General features: G+C 47.6%; 1 protein-coding gene across 9 annotated transcripts in view; it reads right to left on the bottom strand.

Annotated features, from left to right (window-relative positions):
* Window positions 1–20,446, bottom strand: part of NCOA1 (nuclear receptor coactivator 1) — a 346,176-nt gene that overhangs the window by 50,521 nt on the left and 275,209 nt on the right. For all 9 annotated transcript variants that reach the window (XM_075923291.1, XM_075923289.1, XM_075923293.1 and 6 more), the window contains 4 exons: window positions 18,550–18,645; window positions 17,653–17,793; window positions 15,714–15,861; window positions 13,022–14,333 (listed from right to left, as the gene is read on the bottom strand). In XM_075923291.1, the coding sequence (XP_075779406.1) occupies window positions 13,022–14,333; window positions 15,714–15,861; window positions 17,653–17,793; window positions 18,550–18,645 (1,697 nt within the window). The remainder of the gene's footprint in view (window positions 1–13,021; window positions 14,334–15,713; window positions 15,862–17,652; window positions 17,794–18,549; window positions 18,646–20,446) is intronic.

Here is a 20,446-nt window from a genome sequence, read left to right as displayed (position 1 = left end):
GGTTACCATTCTCCAAGGAACCAACTTAAAAACTTCTCCATATTTATTCAAGTACAGCAGGAAAAGCTACAGAAGACAGCACTGCTCTCCTTACATTATTTCTCTCTCTAGCTACAGAAGACAGCACTGCTCTCCTTACATTATTTTTTCTCTCTCTCTCGACAAGATTTCATTAATTTATCACATCCCACAGCCAAGGGATAAGGCATGAAAGAACTTTCAGAGAGGAAAGCATTGCATGAAACAATCAAGACATGACTATATCATAAGAAAAGGAGACACTAGTGGACCATCTAAGGCAGAAGAAGGTGGTTATGTTGTTATAACCCACAGCTGAAGTGTTTAACAACCTTTGCCACAATACTCACAAGTCATGCTGTATTATCTACATTGGTAAGACATTGTAAGTACTCTTCGGAGGCTGTGCCATTATGGCTTGGGGAAAGACAGACTGTTCTCTTCCTAGATGTGCAACAGAGTCTCTCATTTGAACCACAGTAGCTATGTCACAAACAAGAGAATGGATGGTGCTGTGTTTAAGACTCATGGAGGGCCCAAGAAATCTGTTGCAATTCCCAGCTTTGCCACAGCTTTGCCTGTGTGATCTTTGGCAAGTCACTTCATTTTGTAGTATCTAAATAGTCAGGGATTTTTAATGTATACAGTTTCTGAGACAGGGCAAGTACTTACTTTCCTCATAGTGTTACAAGGATTAAGCAATGTTTACGTAATGCTTTAAGGACACTAAATACGACTACAATGGACTAGCCGTCCATTAGCCTCACAGTCCCTCTAATCTTTTCCATCCATGTGTATGTGATCCATCATGCTCTAAGCCCAGAGTTCTTAGGAGAAGAACATCCTTAGCCATATAATTTCCCCCACTTACAGAGACAATAAAATACAGGAAGAGCAGCCTCAGCAAGAAGAACACAATTGTAATGCCTCAAAAAATATTCCTTCTTGAAACAGATTTTCTTGAATGATCTAGTTGGGGCTGGACTAGAGAAGTGGGTTTCAAACATTTCTTTTTTCATGACCCAGCTGAAGAAAATTGTTGATGCCGCGACCCAACATAATTTGACTGGAGTATGGGCCCTGGGGTGGGAGGAGAGATTCAGCTTTGGGGGTGACTCAGGAGGGGCTTACTTCAAGAGGTTCCCAGTCAGAAATGCAACAGAGGGACTAGGTGACCTCCTGACTTCTCTTCCAACCCAAATCTTCTATGATTCTGTGCAGCACAAGATTGCTAGATACCTTGGCAACATAGGGAATAAATGTAATAAGCTCTTTATTGCTACACGCGAATATAAGGCATTGGCAAACTATAGTGCAGGGACACTTAACAGGACTGAAAGCTCTGTTACATGTAGTACGTGTGTGTGAGAGAGAGAGAGAGAGAGAGAGAGAGAGAAAACTTAGTCACAGTGAAAACGTTTGACCCCTGGCAAAGAGCAAAGAAAATGAAACCCACAAGCCTAGTTACATTGCCCAGAAGGCATGGAAAGAGATCAGGGAGTGCAGAAGGGAAAGATGGGAATGAAGGGGCAGTAAACACAAACGTTCATGTTTAACTTTATGAACTAAACAACAAGTCCTCAGATCTGCTCTTGCGGTTCCCACCGACTTCAATCAGAGCATCCAGCCATCAGCTCTGAATAATTTGTGGTCTGAAAATAAGTCAGACAAGAGTCTAAAAAGCTCTGTTTGTTTAGTTTACTGAAGAGAAGGCTCAGAGATGACTAGCTCGTGGCCTATAAAAGTCCCATGCATGGAGTATGAGAAGATGTCTGATACTAGAGGACTATTTAATCTAGCAGCAAAAGCAGAATAAGATGAAATGGCTGGAAGTAGAATTTAACAAAGTTCACCTGGAAATACAAAGCAATTTTTTAAATAGTGAGGACAATTAACTACTGGATCAGATTGTCAAGGGATGTGCTACTTTAAATGATTCATTCTGTTGGGCTAGCCACAGGGATCGATGGGAGAAGTTCCTGGCCTGTATCATGCAGGAGATGACAGTAGGAGTTCTTTTTGGCCTGAAAGTCTATTCCCATGGCTACACTAGTGAGCGTGTAATGGCCCAGCTGTACCGATGCAGCTGTGCCATGCTACAATTGCACATGGAGCCGTTGGACAATGACGGGAGAGCCTGTTCTCTGGACATAAACAAACCAGTCCTCATAGTGGTGGTAGCTATGTCAGCAGCAGACCATCTCCCACCAACACAGTGCTGCCCACAACAGCGTTTTTGCCAGCGTATCTTATATTGCTCAAAGAGATGGTTTTTCACACCCCCGAGCAACATAAGTTACACAGATACAAGTGCTCATATAAACATAACCCAAATATATTGGGCCAAGTCTGCCTTCAGACACATGTACAGCACTAACTCCAGGGTGCATAATATCCCAGCATGGAATGTGCCCCTGGAACTATTTTTAGAAACACGTTGGCCCTTAGCCACTAACACTTTTTTCCTTAGAAACTTCACTCATTTAAATCGGTCTCCTAGTGCTGACGAGTACAGCACAGCCTCGGGGAGAGCTTTGTGGCTTGTTGAAGGTGGTTTCCTGTAGACAGAGCAGCTACACAAGCAAAGCTGTGCTGCTGTAAGCTCGCTAGCGTAGATGTAGGACCTACAGGCAATATCGAACCCGGACCCTCTGGAGCTTAGTGCATCAGCCTCTACAGCCTGAGCTAAAAGCCAGCTGGCTCCCAGATAAGGCTGTAGAGCAAACCCATTCTTTCCCTCTAACTAATCTAAATGCCACGACATGGGACAGTGACATGGCCTTAGATTATGGCATCTAACTTTATCGTTAGTCTAAGCAGTACTCCGGATGGCTAGCCTGCTTAGCAGCAGTGCAGACTGGAATACTACCTGGAGGGGGTGTATCTTGAAGGTCCAACGAGAAGCCTTCAAGCATCAGAGTTAACAAAGATGGAAAGCCTTTCTAAAATAGCTAATATAATTATCTTGTTAATGAGTCTGCCTGAAAGTAGAACCAGATAGCCACGAGATTAGTACTTGCTTCACAAGGAAGCAGGAGAAAAGTGCCTTAAAAATGAGGTTGATTGCTATGAGAACTCCCTGAATCTAACTTCACTCTGATCCAGTTCTTATGTCTTTTAAAAGACATTATTGGGCTGATCTTGAACTTGGGATTCTGATCTGGGGTAAGAGAACTCCATTGAGTGCAGAAATTCCAGATATTTTGAGAATTCAGATCCATTCAATGAATCTTAGTATTTATCATAAAGGTTCCCAGTCCCTCTGATTGCAAAGACAGGTTTGCGGCACAAAGTAAACGGCTTCTTTGTTTGGATGCTGACTGTGCAGCCAAGCAGAGTGAAACAATAGCAATGCAAAGTAGCTACTTCCCCATACTCTGCCCTTCACCCTTATGGGGCCTGAACGCTGACGTTTAATTATCTGCTCTATATTTGAGAGAGTTTGTGCATCCATTTGTTCAAGAACTCCTCCTAAATGGCAAAAGATAGGACCACCAAATTTGGTAGCAGCTTCCTTTTATCAGCAAGGTCAGGGTTTGGTTGCACCAGGATAATGGGAGGCGTGTGGAATGTGATTGTTTCTCATCCAACAGGAAGGGAAGGGTGTGATGCCAGAGGCAGTTATATTCAGGAATGACCACTAGGGCTGTTATATATCAGTTAATTGAATAGTCAATTAACCTCATGAATTCTTATCAGTTACTCGACTATTCTATTGTCCCCGGGGGTGGGCCCAGCAGCCAGCGCGCTCCGGCCACACTCCCGAGGAGCCCCCTGCCACTCCAAGAGGCAGCAGCTTGGAGTGCCAAGTGGGAGCCGGTCTGCAAGGGGAGCCAGTTTAAAAACCAGCTCCCCTTGCGGACTGGCTGCATGTTGCCCCGTGCTGCTGCCTCTGCATCAGAGACAGCAGCCCCTGTCTGGGGGGCGGAGGGGCTGAGCTCCTGGACCCGGTGGGAGCCAGAACTGAGATGGGCTGCCTGCCCACCTGGTTCCTAACACACTTTAAATGCAGAGCGGCAGTAGGGGTAGGTCCCGGAACTGGCATGATCCAGGATTAAGCCAGGCTGCAGTCCAGCTTGTTAAAAAAATTATTAGTGGAGGAGGAGGAAGCATGTAGTCTATAGCATTAACCGATAAGATTTTGCTTATCGGTTAATCAGTTAATCGACTACACTATTACATCTCTAATGACCATGGGGGGAGGGAGCAAATGCAGGGGATGGTTAAACCCCAGAATGACCTGAGCTCCCCAGCCCCAGGAGCTGCTGGACAACCATATGGCCCCCACTGCCCTGGGCTGGTGCTGGGGAGCAGCCCAGCTACCCTCACACTCTGCCCTGAGCCTCCCCACACCTCCCAACCCCCTGCTCTGCCTCCTGCACCCTCACCCCATGCCGATCCCCTCTTTACCCCACAAATCTGACTCCTGCACCTCCCCACATGTCCAACCTCCTGCCCTGGCTCCCCATTTCTCCAAGTCCCTTCCCTGACTCCTGCATCCCTACACTCCCAGCCCCCTGCTGTGAAGGACTCAAGCAATGCTGGTAAGTTTTCTGGTGGTCACCTAAATTGGCTTAAAAGTAATTGAGCCATCTATTAGCTGGTTCCCTCCAAAGTTTCCCTCAGGATAGCTGGCAGTCGTCCGTCTCATCCACGGACTGTGTGAGGCCAGTAGCAGCCGCTAGCCCACCAGGACTGGGTCTTCTTGGAGTCGGGTTCCTTGGGAATGTGGTAAACACCATCAAAGGCTAAATACTGGCACAAGACCAACAGTCAACAAGTATAATTTACTTCGTTATGGAACCGACTGTCAATACGGAAAAGGGGCAATACACGGGATAAGATGGCGAGGTTGGTGTCTTAAGCTTTGCCAGTGATACCTCACATACAAAAATCAGCTGAAGATACACAGTGGATGATTTGTGGTTTCACACATTGTGCCAGAACAACAGGTTTTATCAATACACCAAGGCGAGCAGTTATGAAAATGAACGTACCTATCAATAATTCTATCTACTTGGAAGGTGAAGCCTTGAAAACATTATTTTCCCCCAGGTAGCATCATTCACAGAACTGACGCAAGTCCCGATGAGGAAAGCAAGCGCTGGATTTCAAAAATTCCATACGCTATGGAAGTCCAACACAACTAGCAATATCACTAAACTAGTGTCACTGTCAGCAGAATGGAGCAGAGTCCAGAACATTCCAATGCAAATCAAACAGGCAACGCAGGTGTCTGCACCGACGAGTCAAAGTAAAAGGGACTGACAGAACCAGTAACTAAGTGGTCTTAGATTGGGCAAAGCTACCTACAATGATTCAGGTAATACGGAAGAAAAGATGAACGTACATGGGATATCTATTAAGCATGCCCAATAAGAAACTACCTAAAGAAGCATTTCTTTGGCAACCCCCGATGAAAAACGGGGAGGCTGTCGTGAAGGCACTGTGCAGCAAACTCATGAATGGAGTGGCATTATTACATCTCAACATAGAGGACTTAGATAAATGCGCCCAGGGCAGAAATCACAGAATCCTAGAATATTAGAACTAGAAGGGACCTTGCGAAGTCATCAAGTCCAGTCCCCTGCCCTCAAGGCAGGACCAAGGACTGTCTAGATCATCCCTGACAGGTGTCTGTCTAACCTGCTTTTAAATATCCCCAGTGATGGAGATTCCACAAGCTCCCTAGACAATTTATTCCAGTGTTTAACCACCCTGACAGGCAGGAAGTTTTTCCTGGTGTCCAATCTAAACCACCTTTGCTGCAATTTAAGCCCATTGCTTCTTGTCCTATCCTCAAAATGACTGGAGCCTTCTGACGGTGCGGTAAGATGATGAAATGCCAACATATTTAATCATTTCAGCAACGATCAACATGCTAAACATTCAGCTAATGCACTTGTCCACTGAGATGTGACTGAATGAATCACATATATCCAGCTACAGGAGAAAGGTTCATCCTTTCCCACAGAGCAGGGTCAGTGAAGCAGATGCTAAATATCTTTAAAACAAACACAAAGTGAAAAGGGTGGAACAGTGATCCTTGGTTATGTTTGTGGTCCATCCCTCCCACCCAATTGCACATCAAATGAGTGAGGAAGCCTAGTCTATTTACACCAGTGTGGGAAGTGCCCCACACACCACGGTTAATACACAAATAATTCTCCTGAAAGCCTCTTCGTGATTCTCTCTTACTGTCCCATACTCTTAAAGGAGCTCCCCGACAACACCCACAAAGCCTGAAATCTCATGTGCTGGAATGCACACACTGCTGTCATTTGGGATAGAGACTTGCCACCTATAGTGTGTTTGTACAGAGTATAGCACAACAGGTTTCTGACCACCTTGGCCTTCAAGTGCTACCGTGATATAAATAGTCTGGTAGCACTTTAAAGACTAACAAAGCTGGTGATCTGAAGAAGCGGGCTGTGCCCAAGAAAGCTCATACCACCACCTACATGTTTTGTTAAGTCTTGAAAGTGCTACCAGACTATTTTTTGTTTTTTAAGTTTTTCCTGTTACAGACTAACTCGGCTACCCCTCTGAAACTCGCGATATAAATGTTAACGCTCATAATAAAGTGAACACTATCCCCACTAGCACTCTGAGGCCATAGGAACAGACTGCAGCTTTTATGGGTACTATAGAGCAGCACATTCTGTTGCATATTCATTCACTCATTCAACATGTGCTGCAATCAAATGGTTGCCATTTAACGGGGTGCTGGCCAAAAAAGCCTGGTATATGAGATCGTGCAGGATTTTGCTGGTTTTTAACAGAACCTGGCCAAGCAGCAGCAAATTCACTAAGCTAAGTTAAATACTGCTGGAGGACTAGTTCAGTTGAGTAAGTTAATGATTCTTGAATGACCCAGCTTTTATTTTGCAATGATATCATGCAATCAAGACTAAGCACATTAAAAAAAAACCCCACACTGCCTATGCAGAAATTCAACAGAATTCTCCTCCCCCCCCCCTTTTTTTAAGGATAACCTGTCTTCATGACAGCAATATACTTCCCTGACAGAATTTTTAAAGAGTAGGCAGCACTACTATAGGTCCTCTTCCAAGGATATGAAATAATGATGGCACATCATTTGATTTCTTACACAATTAGTTAATAAGCAGTTGAAGATTCCCTGGCACATTTGTCAGTAGTGGAGTCCCTCGTTCCCAGCCAAATTCCTGCCTGAATCATTATGTTCTGCCCACCTACTGTTTCCATTGGCTACAGTGTTCTTCCTGATCTAAACTGCTGGGGACAGTAATTGTACATTATTCAGCAGCTGCTGCATTCCACCCCAGAGGTGGCTATATTTTCGCACTGGAAGTGATTTCTATGTAATTTATGTGCCAGTGAGGAAAGTGCTTGGTGCTAAATGGAAGAAAGGTGATTATAGGTAAAACATCAAAAATATTTGTGCACAGGAACAGAGTTCACATCCTTTCCTTTGTCAAAGCCCCTGACAAAGTCAAATGAGGCTTCCTCCTGCAGAGCCAGGAATCAAACGCAGAACTCTTGATTTGTAGGGCCTTAACCACATGGCTGAGCTTCCTAAGGACACTCTGTGGTGGCATGGAATAGACCAGTTTTATTTTAAAAAGCCTTGGATTTCACCAAAAACATCAAGCTCTGCTCAAAGACCCTGGACTGACAAGGCAAGAGATTTCTGCTGGCCCCGCTTCTGCACAATGGGCAGCCTGAAGCGTAAGAGAGATTACTTTATTTACAGCCGATGAGATTAATTTAATTAATAGAAGCCTGTGGTGTCAATTAAATGATAGAGCCACTAGCTCCTCCAGAACTCCAAGAGGTTGCTACCTCTCCAGCAGAATAGGCACCATGGAGCCTGCAGGCTCTTCTTTGCATAAGGTGCACAAAAGAAGCTGTGAGTGCAATTTTAAGTTGGGACGAGTTGCCTCTCGGTTGCAAATATAAAAACTAATGTGCTGCAGATTTCCCAGCAGGCTGGAAAGTGCTGAAGTATAATGCTCTCCTAATGCTTCCCTTGATAAGGCAACTCTGCAGAGCCAAATTACATTCCATTCATGTTGCTACAGTTAAGCTTACAAGAGAATTTTCATTATAAACCCTCTTTTCCGGCCTTTACAGCTTAACCCTACAAGCTCTCTCCAGCCTGAAATGAAAGTTGATGAGGTCTGAGGCTGGAAGCAAGGACTTTTCTTTTATAAAAGCTGGAGAAGAGCAGCAGCCTGGCTCAGACACACAGGAGAGAAGGTGGGCTGTTGATTACGTTAGTGGTTTCCATGCGCTTTTTTGCTGTCCACAATGGCCATACAAACTTGGAAAGGTTATTTGTCATCTAAGCTGGAACCCTAATAAGCCCTTCTATTTTACAGTAGCAACCTCAATACCAACCTACCATCCTCTCAGCCAAGCAGCACTCACTGGGACCCAAGGGTTAAATCCTACCCTACTCCAGCCGCTCTGGAGTGTTACCGATGATTGCCGTGGGTGCAGGATCAGACCCTAGGCTGGGTAAATTCACTGTTGCAAGTCCCTCCCGCACACTCTCTGTGCTATACTAGTAGCACCATCTCCATTAACCCCTTCCTTTTGCCTTTAAAGATTGTCAGCTAAGCCGCTTGCAAAACCGGCCCCTCTCGATGGCAGAGCCACGAATGGAAAAAGAATAAAATCAGCAAGCACCGTTATCTGAGAATTGTGATAGGAAGCTGTGGCACCCTCATGCAATAGGAGATGGCAGAGCACCCGGCTATAGACGGTATGTGTTACAGAAGGGCACAGCCTGGAGTAAGGCAGCTTTTCAAAGCAAAAAAAGGTCTTTAGAGAAGTGCCTAAGGACAAGACTGCTCTCAAGGTAGGAACACTATCTGCCCTTTAGCGCCAGAGCCTTAGTTCTAGTTCAGGGCTCTGTCTCCTTGTAATTTTATGAGTCTCACAATACTAAGAATCTTTCAAAAAGCCTCAGCACCCGGAGGCAGCTGATTCCATGAGGCTCTGAGCTTTCTTCATCTTAAAATAAGATTCTAGCTCCTCTGCCAGGGGGAGAAAAGCCAGGAAATGGGATGTGAGTGCAATTTAAAGGCCCAGAAACCAGAAGGCAAATGAAAAGATAACATTTGTTTTTTTTAAAACCTCATAATTTTTGAGCCAGTCTCATGATTTTGAGGGACCTAATTCAGGATATTTTTAACACATGGGATTGGCAATACTGCATATCTGACACGGCCAGTTCCAACTGCTTCAGAAGAAGGCACAAAAACCAGATCAATAGGGCAAGGATTCGATAGCCTGTCCACATGAAATGTTTCTTCTTTATTCCCTATAAGTCAGTCTTTTTATCATTAACCATTTTAACTTCTGATATTATCCAGATAAATACCTCACCCTTTTTCAAATCCTACTGACGGTCTTGTTTTTGGCAATATCATGTAGCAAGTAGTTCCACAGGTCATCAAATGTGTGGCTCGATGTTTTGGCCATCCAAGGCTTGGAGTAGCCTTATAGACTGGCTACAAACTAAAGAAAGGATTGAAGCTCATGCACTGTCCTTTAAGGAATTCCATGATCATAAAACTCTCCCATACAAGTGTCATGCTTGTGACTAGCCTAAAAACAGGAAAATCTAGGGGGTGTTTTTTTTTTTTGTGACAGACCATAAAAATTAACAGAAACCTCACCGACATGGTTTGGGTAACAGAAGAAATTGGAGACTGGATCTTCTCCATGGATGCTGTGGAGTCTCTTAACAAGTAGGCATTTAAGGGTTTTAAAAAACCCTCTGCAGCTCCTCTTTATTAACAGTTTGGAGAGGGTTATGGTCATTATCAGGACTTGATGACCGCGGTGAAAATCCACTCGCCAGCTCCACACCGCGCATGCGCCAGACCCGCACTACACATGCGCGCACCACCAGTGAATGGGGCAACCGGCTGAAATCTACTCGCCACGGGCGAGTAGATAAGCGGATTTGTCGAGCCCTGGTCATCATAAAAACCTGGCACTCCCCTGTCCTCTTTGGGGAGATTCAGAGAGCAGAAAAGTCACATACTAGGATGAGATGTTAGGTCAATTCCAAAGACTATGGGGAGCTCTCCGACTGCATCCAGACTACAAATCCCTGAAGTCCCTCAGCCCATCTCAGCTCTTTGCGCCATCCAGTGCCAAGTGTGTGGTTAGCATACAGCAAATAAAATAAGTCACCCCTGACTTCAATAAGAATCCCTGCTTAGTTACAAGAGGGGATTAATTATGCCTTTAATTGCCCAATGGTTCCATCCTCTTTAAAAAATGTTGCCACTAGCTTTCTAAACTGGAAGCTCCATTCTTGGGAAGGGCAGGAAAACAAGCCAAATCCTCTAACACAGGCTTGGTCTTTTCATAAGGAAGAATTCTTCCGCGCGCTGTGCTGTTAAGCAATGCTGCTCTGGAGCCAGAATGGATGGAGACAGCGCTGATAACTTAATCGTTGCTCATGGTCCCAGAGTGCCTGGATGTTTCTGCTGTGACGATCAGCAGCAGTGAAACAGTTCCAGTTGCTAGGAAGGGCATATCAAGCTGCTGAGGATACGGGTTTGTTTACCACAAACGTAAATGCAAACTGTCCCCACCGCTCATCATGCTGCAGGTGTGCACACTTGGTCAGTCTGCACATACAGCAGCACCCACAAGGTAGTCACACACTTGCAGGTACAGACCTCCGTTTTCCGAAAAGCATGCACCCCATTAGGCTTCATTGGTAACAGCTGGCTGTTACCAATGGGGGCAAATTGTGCCCCTCAGAGCTATTGTTTTAGGCATGGGTGAGTGGTTTTCACTGTGAGGTGTGACCCTGGATCCTCCTTTCCACAGATATGGAGGCCCTGTCTGCACAACGGCTTTTCACTGAGGTTGTACCACTGAGTGTCATGTCTGGCTCTAAATACGGCTGGTCGCTCACATGCAAAAAGTTGATTACTCGGTGAGTAACTGTGGTAGCTATTAGCGTTGTCCCATCAGCAGACTAATCTGGCCCACAGCTCCCTTCTTGCAACCAGGTCGTTGCAACCTGGACTCTACACATTTATGTTCTCAGCATGACCTGATACTACTTCGATCAGACAGTGCTACGGGGTTGGGAAGCAAACTTCACCGGGCAGTGACAAAGCCAAGCCAAAGGAGTATCAGGCTGCATGTGATATATAACAGGGCCAGAGTGACAGAAAAACAAGCGGCATGTTGCTGCGCATCTCAGTTGCGCCTGTTCTTGTATGTAGCCTGTACATCTTTCAACGGGATCATAGCGGGATGTTTCCCTTCTGCAGATATTACAGCACAGGCACCATACAACACCCTAGGGAGGGGCAGGCTGCACCCTCCTGCTCTCTCACACCCCAGGACAAAGCAGCCAGTTGCACAATGCTGTTCCGTGTTCAGTCACCAGCTAAAAGCTCTAATGTTCTTTCCAAAACAGATACATCTTAATCTGTGTCCTCTTTGGTCTAGAGGCAATTTATGTTAATCTACAGGGCTGAGTCTGAATGGAAGGGGAAATAGCTAATGTATCAAAAGAGTGAGCAGTATCAGATATTTTATAATAAGGTAGAAAGAGCTACATTTCCACTTGCTGATGGGATAACTGACTGAGGCTCCCAAATGAATGGAGCCCTTAACCTTATTAAGAGGCTTATTGTGTATTTGCCATTTGAGGCTTTCAGAGCGTTCTGTGTTATTCATGCAAACTCAGCAGCCCCGTTTGACACAGTCAGTAAGCAAGCTATCAGGCTTGCTCTGAACGCCAGCCTCTGTATTCTTTGCTTAAAAAGGATTAAGCAGCCTTATCCATTGTACCATCTCCCCTAGCTTTCAAAAATAAGAAATCTCTTCTATTCATAGCCACTTGTAATGAATATTTATACTCTCAAATCTCTATCATTGGGATCTGTCACTGGATTATTCAATTTAATAATACTTTTAGGATAACTAAAGGACCCTTATAATTGCTAATCCCAGCCAACAAGTAGGCAACAGATTGGAAATTCCCCAGTACATGAGCCCTGAATAGGCTTAGGGATGCTGGATATAAAGTGTTTTTTCACTAGGCAATGCAGGAATGGATCTATAAATGGCTTCTCTCCCCTCAACCTCACCATAAGAATGGCGATACTGGGTCAGACCAACAGTCCACCCAGCCCAGTATCTTGTCTGCTGACAGTGGCCAATACCAGATGCCCAAGAAGGAGGGAACACAACAGGTAATCCTCATGTGATCCCTCCTATCACCCACCTCCAGAGAAACAGGCTAGAGACACCATCCCTACCCATCCTGGCTAATAGCCATTCACGAATCTACCTAGCTCTTTTTTGAACCCTGTCACCATCAGCCTTTGAAGAATTGATGCATCATGTTCCATCACATTGTGATAAACCTCCATTAAGCTTTCTTCTCTCTCCCATCATAGCTGCTTCTCAAAGTGTGTGTATGTACAGCAAGTAGTTTCTGTCTGGCTCCCTGAATGTCTCCAGTGAGGCACCTAACTGCAGTCTGAATACATTTAGGGGTCATTTAGGGATCTACTTTTTAACACCCCGAATGGCAAGTTAGTTTTGGAACCAGTCATGCCACTATCAGTGTTGGAAGCAGAACTTCTAGGGGTGGGTGTGCGTGTGTGCATGCGTGTGTGTGCATGCAGGTGCCTTTGGAGACGGAGCAACTGAATCCCAGCCCTGCTGTTGCTGGGAGAGCTGAACAGCCACAATCTGCAGCAGTACTGATAGCTGGGGAGTTCACAAGCAGCCATGTTTATTACAACACTGAAACTCCCCCATAGCTAGGGCAGAACTCAGCAAGCCTCTCCTGGCTCTCTCAGGAAACAGCGCACTGGATTCCTGCTGAGGGAGCAAGCTGGGAGGCTAGTGGGAATGGACTAGAAAGCATTACCAAGGCAACAGTAGTGTCCCCGATGCCAATGTGACTGAATGTGGTGTGAAATGCTAGAACTAGGTAAACGGCACGGAATCTAACGGGCAAACCCACCTGGTCCTGCGATTCTAACTTGACTTCCTCTGCAGCAGGGGGCTTGGTCAGAGGGGCTGGAGTCGTATTGCACGGGTCCATTTGCTCCGTTTTCTCCACTTTCACCTTCACATCATCCAGACTCAGGGACGGGACCACAGCAAGGTCCTTCTCATCCTTGTCTAGTAGGTAGCGCAGGAGCTGATGGTCCTTGGACTCCTTTTTCTTCAAGGCCTCTGGCTCCAATTTGATTTCAGGGCCCCCTGGGATCTGACTCTGAGCAGTAGGGGTGGCAGCAGTGTCCTTCTTGTCTTGCTCCATGGACAGGGTGGTGATGTCGGAGGGGCTGCCCTCCTGCAAGAGCCGATGTAAGATCTTGTGCCGCTCTGTGAGGGAGCTGTGGGAAGAGGGACACGCATTGCCCGGAGGGTTCCCAGAGGCACCCGTGCAGGATAAGGGGTCTTTGCAGCTCGTGTCTGCATCGGCGTGCCGCAGCTGTTGCTCCGCCGTCGTGGCCAGGAGCTGAACCAGCTTGTGACTGGTGGCCTGGGAGCACTTGGTGTCTCCCTCCGAGAGTCTGTCACTGGCATGCAGCAGGCCTGAGTCCAGGGGCTTGCTGTCGCTTGAGCCGCCGTCAGACTGAATCATCTCGCTCAGGATGGAGGCAATCTCCTTGCTGTCTTTGGGCTCTGTTTTCACAGGCTGCATGCTGAGCCGGCCGGGCGAGTTCTGGGAGCTCGGTGGCCTCAGAATGGGAGGTGGTGTGGAGTAGCCCATGGGGGTGCTGGGGCCTTCATTAAGCCCCTGCATAGAGTTTATCGGGGCACCGGGGAAAGGCCTGTTGCTGCTGCCACCGCTGCTGCAGCCACCGCTCGCCATGCCCACGGGGGAGTGCATGGTAGGCATCGTCGGAGAGAAAGGATGGCTTGCCACTCTGGGCCTCGGTACCAACCCTGGGCTGCCCCGGTGCCGAGCAGACATGAACTGTGCTGAGGTGATCCCGGGGCTATTGAGCGGGGAGCTACTGAGGTTTAAGAGGTGACTATTGTTCTGGGGGCCAGCTTGTCCCTGGCTTAAGGCAACATTGGCTCCAATCTGATTCCCAGGTGAACATCCGAAGCTTGGCTGGCCGGTGCTGGAACTGCTGCCGTGGAGGCCGGAGCCTGGCTGCTGATTTATATTGGTCGCCAACATGCTGCTGTTGGATGGAGGGATGGCGGATGGGAGAGCCAAGCCTTGCGCTGGGGAGATGCCGGGATTCAGTGCGGGGCTGACCCGGGGGAGGGACATTCCAGAGTTAGTGTTCTCCTGAGGAGAGAGCATGTGGTGATCCCTGGCAGAAACAAAAGGCAGAGGGGAGTGAGTGGAGGGCAGGAGACGGCTCAAGTGAATCCTTAGTACTGCTCAGTTACACACACTGGGCCTGGTATGTCCAACAGCTGCAGCTTGTAAGATATGGCGTTCTCAGAGCCTGCCCCAGGCCAGCACTGCACTAGGATCCCAGGAGGAAAGAGGGTATTTCAGGAGCATTCTTATGGGTGGAACAGCAGTACTAAACTGTGCAGGCACGTAATGCACGACGCTGCATTTTGACAACTCTAGGGCTACTACGGATGTTAAATATCGAATAATTGAACAGTCGAGTAACCTCATGAATTCTTACTGGTTAGTTGACTATTCTATAGTCCCCGGGGGTGGGCCCAACAGCCAGTGCGCTCCAGCCTTACTCCCGAGGAGCCCTCTGCCTCTGTATCTGAGGCAGCAGCACAGGATGGCAGGTGGGAGCTGGTCTACAAGGGGAGCCAGTTTAAAAACCAGCTCCCCTCATGGACTAGTTGCCTGTCGCCCCATGCTGCTGCCTCTGATAGAGACAGCAGCCCCTGTCGGGGAGAAGGGGGTTTCTGAGCTCCCGGACCTGGTGTAAGCTTGAGCTGAGCCAAGCTGCCTGCCCATCTGGGTCCTAACATACTTTAAATGCAGAGCCGCAGCGGGGGTAGGTCCTGGACCCAGTGTGAGCCAGGATCGGGCCAGCCTGCTAAAACATGTACTGGCGGTGGGGAGGGAGGAGGGAAATGCGTGTACTCTATAGCATTAACCTTCTCGATTAATCGACTACACTATTACACCCCTAAGGGCTCCATATCCATCTCAGAAGGGAAGCCAGTTTGGGTTGTGCACTCTCCCAGTGGCAGGAAGAGGAGAGCTGTAAGGCAATAGAATTCCATCCCTCCACCCGCCTGCATTCCCCCGACCTTCCTGTGCTTTAACAGCCTCTTCTTCCTGAACAAGTCTGAGTGCAAGCTCCCTAGGGCAGGGCGTGCCTCTTGGCCATGTTGGTGAAGTACAGTGGGAATCCACGGGGCTGTGTAAGCATCTGATGCAACTGTGAAGCCACTGAACTTGTGCTGCCTTGGCTTTCAAATATCTGGGCTAAGAGCCCCCAGCCTGGCACCTCACATTGCAGCCCCAAAACCAGCATGCGGGGATCACGCCAGCTGCCACTGGCATAGAGCCAGCGTTTGACTCCTGAGCTGCCACCCTCCCTGCAGCTGATGATGTTGCGTGACCACACTTAGAGGCGCTGACAGCCAATCTCTCTTACAGCAGCCTTCAGACTGTCCTGACTCCTGAGCGGCCACAGCTCAGGACCCAGAACAAGTCCCAAGCTCTGCAAGTTGGCAGTGCTCTCACCCCCCTAGTTCCTGGGACTCACCTCTCAATGATGTGGATGCCCATAATGAAAGGCTGCACTTCTGGGCTTTGAGGATAGCAGAGCTTACACTTGGTGTGGGCGCTAAGCACCGTCCCGTCGCTCAGCGTGAACCTGTACGACGGGCTGAAGGCCGTGCCACGCGTCATCACTGGGGGAGAAAACAAACCAGAGATGATCCAGCCATCTGCTTAGCAACTCAGACAGGGCAAGCGAAACCTTCGAGGGAGGGTGTGTGGGTGGTGCCGGATGGGGGGGAAGGTAGTAAGGGATCAACTTCCACCCCCCCTCCCCCATTTGTGTGCACACAGGGACAGCAACACAGAGATTGGCGCCACCTTTGCACCTTCCCCTCCTCCCCCTGCCCAATTGCATACCGTGCATTTTGGCCAGTCCCCAAAGATCCCGCCCTTAGTGTGCAAACAATGCAAGTCAAAACCAATCCTCCAGTGAGGTTATGGAAATCCAGGTCATCTCTTTGCACCATTCTTCACTGCCTTATCATAGTCACATGGCCATTTTCAGCTGCACTAACACAGGTAGGGGGACCAGACAGCAAGTGTGAAAAATCGAGGACAGGGGGATACAAATGCCTATAGAAGACAAAGTCCTGAATATTGGGACTGTCCCTATAAAATTGGGGCATCTGGTCACCCCAGTTTGGTGGGTGAAGAGTGGTGTGATGCACGTTAACTTCTCAATGCTATTTCTTGTGCGCAGGAACATGGAGCCCAACCTGGCCCATGAACGTCTGAGTTGTAACTGGCTGCCTTAGCAATGGGCTGCTATTTAAATCCATTAAGCACCGTCCTTGAGCACGCAGTGATATAGCAGCAGGGAACGCAGTTATTCAATCACCAGTCTACAGTACATACGCAGCATATTCTGATGAGACCAGGCTAGGTATCGAGAGCTGCAACAGGCTACCAATCACTACAGCACTGGCAGAATTAAATCTCTCTCCACGCTCAGCCGCCCTCCCAAACAACATTCGGTCTTCTTGACGTCCCTTCTGTTAGTGTCCTCACCAACAATGCATCAAGCTTCCGGTACAAACCCCAAGAGGGAACAATATTCCTAAATCTCTACCTTGCTAAAAAATAACTTACAAAAAGAAGAGGGCTTGAAGACCAGGTGTGAGACTCTGACACTGGGTATGATGTGTGGATGGAGCAAGGGAGGGAAAAAACTCCCATGTTTCAATGCAATAACCCCAATCAGTCTTTGGGAGTTTATCCCATTTCTTTATTTGCTGGTTGACACCCATGAGTTTTGGACCAATCATCTCCCCCAGGAAAGTTATTGTAGCAGTGTTGGGAGCTGAATGGCACCTTGTTGAATGCTGTGGGATCCATAACCAGCCTCTCCAATGGAAGGACCCACTTGTGTAACCCAGCCTTTTCTGCTACGGCTTTGGCATTTTATTATTATTGTTTCCAGAAAGCACTGACTCAGCAGCAAGGGTCACACATCAGCCTCTGTTTGAAGCCACCCCCAATCAATATGCAAGGCGAAGTAGCAGGGATGTTACATATCGGTTAATTGAACAGTCGATTAACCTCATGAATTCTTATCGGTTAGTCAACTATTCTGTAGTGAGCAGGCAGCCCCTCTCTGGGGCGGAGGGCCCTGAGCTCCTGAAACCGGCACGAGACAGAAGTGAGCTGGGCTGCCTGCCTGCCTGACTTTTTACACGCTCTAAATGCAGAGCCACGGGGAGAGGGGGGGGGGGGGGGGGGGGAGGGGGGGAGGTCTGGGACCCAGTACAAGCCGGGACTGAGCTGAGCTGCTGGCCAGCCTGCTAAAAAAATTTACTGGTAAGGGATGGGGGGAAATGCGTGTAGTCTATAGCATTAACTGATAAGCTTTGGCTTATTCGTTAATCAGTCAATCAACTACACTATTGCATCCCTGCAAATTACAGCAAAGAGAAGCTGGTTACCTTCTTGAAACAGTTGTTTGGCATAAGACGGCTCTCTGCCCTGAGGCTGGAAGAAAGCATAGATGCACTTCCGCACTAAATCCTCCCAGCCAGTCCTGCCTGCAGCTCTGAGGGAACTGGTGTCAATGGAGATAATTTTACCTGGATTGGAAAGAAAATTCATATTATTCAGCTATGGAAACAGTGCAAAAGAAGTCACTTCCATAGCTTTCACATTCGCCCTCCCAGCGAGGCATGTGTATATACGTACACACAGACCTAGAGGTGTGCACAGATTTTGATTTGACAAGAGCCTTCACAACTAAAATTAGCAGGTGCACTGGGAAAGCCCCAAAAAATCATCACACGAGCAAGGCAATTAACTATACGAGGTCCTTACACAGACCAGAACAATGATACATAAGCCCGAGGAGTTATCGGCCTACAGAGGATACTGAAATCCAGGCAGCTTTACTAAATCACAGAGTGCCTGAAAACACAAAGAGAACAATGACCGAGGAACACGCACATACTGCAACCTGTCTCACTCACGAATACCTGCGGGGCCCATCAGAGATTGAACTTCTCTCATCTGTTCGCCAATTTTGTATTGAAACTTAACTACTCTCTTCAACACTGTGTAATATACAAGTATGCACTGCAATCAAGGGGCAACTATGGCTGGCTAGCTTCAAGCCAGCCATGCACGTGGACGGTTGTAGGCTAGCACCCTGTGGCACTCTCTTACGGGCTGGATGAAATACTAGGACCATGCTACATTGGCAAGAACTCCCCATCAAACAGTTCTAGCGGAACAAAGGTGCTTTTCGCCTGGAAGCTTTTCAATTGCAAAGATGGCCCCTTACTCAGAGCAATGTTTAGCAACCCCCTCTCCCCCCGGCTCACTGAGGACAGTACCTGTAGTATCTTGCTTGGTCATGAAAGATTCTGAACTGGTGACAGCTGCAGGTCGAGGTAATCTCCGTGCAATGCATATGAGACAGGACTGGAAATCTACCATAACAGAACAGAATGGGAAGATGTGAGTCCAGTGTTCTAGAAACCAGTTTTCATTAAAATAGCATCACTGTGCTCAGCAGCCACATCTTGCTGTGGATGCATGTACCCTGCACCCAGGCAATCCAAGTCACAGGCCCGTTGTCTGGGAGAACTAACTGTAAGGCCTTTCAGATCTGGAAGTACCGCACAATAAAAGTCAGCACTGAAAGCCAGCAACTGTTGGCTCCAGGGAAAGACTCTGATCATAAAGTACCGTAATTTACTCCTTCCAATCATGACCTCCTGTGTAAGCCACAATGGATTAATTCAGTTAATGCACTGGAAAATAATGGCTGGTACACAGAAATGAGGGTTAAGGGATTTGTTTGAAAGAAGGCTTCTTTGCTCTACCGTCTGGAGATGTGTGGTGGATACGCATCACAGCCCTGCACAGGGACACCCTTGTGAACATTAGGAGCTAGAGCAGAGACACATCCGTGCAGATCAGGCTGGGGCCTGATACACTGGCAATGCAACGAGCGCTGGCTATAACAATCTGCAGACACTCCTGGCACTAGGACAAAAGTAACACGAATTAGAGCTAGGGAAGTCCTGATCAGGCAGGGGCTGTCAATCCTTTTTTGTCACGAATTTCTTTGTCAAGGTAAAGTCAAGGTCCAGATTCCTGAGAAAATAATAAAACTTAACAACAATGATGATGATAATAGTAAGAAAATAAAGAGATTGTGTGGTCCATTCAAATGTGTCCAGCGCTCTGGATTTGGCCTATGGTCCATTACTGGCTATCCATGTATCAGGGCATTACCTCTGTAGTAGGGATCAGGGCAGGACTGTTCCATGTAGTCCAGTCCTGTGTTACTCACCTCGAGTACTGGGGCTCTCATCATTATTCTGCAGTGACAGGGCTCAGTATTAAGGAGCTTTTCAGACTAATCATTCGGCATCTCCCTTTCCTTAACATCCGCCTAGAATTCTCCCTTGTGAGTTCTCCTAATGCTCAGAAGGGCAGGCTGTCCCCATCTTTGCTTATGAAGGGAGGGTAAAAGCCCATTGACTAGGCAGATCAATTCAGACAACAGGAAATGGATATTGTAAGATAACTACAGACTGTGCTCTCACTGTTGGTGCATTCATCCCTGGGCAAAGGGCCACATGGGCTCCGTGCTTCCCACTGTACTCCCACTCACTATGGCGCAAAAGTCTCACGCTGGCTCTCTTCATGGGGGGAGAGATGGATGTCACCCTGCGACAGCATAAAGCAGCCTTGCAAAATGTTGGATTTGCCCCTTGTTCAGCAGGCAAGTTAGATGTCACTAACACTTTCCATACCCCTCCCCTTCAGGGCAAGTGGATTTTTTGCTGCTAACTTCTCTGTAAGACTGACCCAGGTTCGGAGCCTGATTTCAGCCAGCTCTTCCCACACATTTTAACCCCGTTGTTTGGGCACCATAGCACTGCACACCCCTGGGGCTCAGCTAAGGGCTCAGAAAGGACATACAGACTCCAGAAGTGGTTTAAGCTGGAATAAAAAGCAGTGGCAGGAGGAGAACCAGTAACAAACTATAAACTCCTCCAAATGTGTTGCCTCTGCCCCTGTGTGCACTGCCCAGGCTGTGGCCTCTGGGGAAGAACTTGTGTGATTGCTGCTGGACCAGGTCCTGTCCCACCTGCACTGCAAGCCTTGTCCCAAATGCAACAACGAACGTGGCAGGCTGAAAACAAACTCTCCAAGGCTGCACTTGGCAAGAACTACAATCTCCTGCGAAGTCATCCTGCATGGGGACAGTAGAGGGCA

Source organism: Pelodiscus sinensis, chromosome 3, assembly GCF_049634645.1.
Source record: "Pelodiscus sinensis isolate JC-2024 chromosome 3, ASM4963464v1, whole genome shotgun sequence".
In the NCBI taxonomy this organism is placed as follows: Eukaryota; Metazoa; Chordata; order Testudines; family Trionychidae; genus Pelodiscus; species Pelodiscus sinensis.
This window is presented reverse-complemented; position numbering and strand designations above follow the sequence as displayed.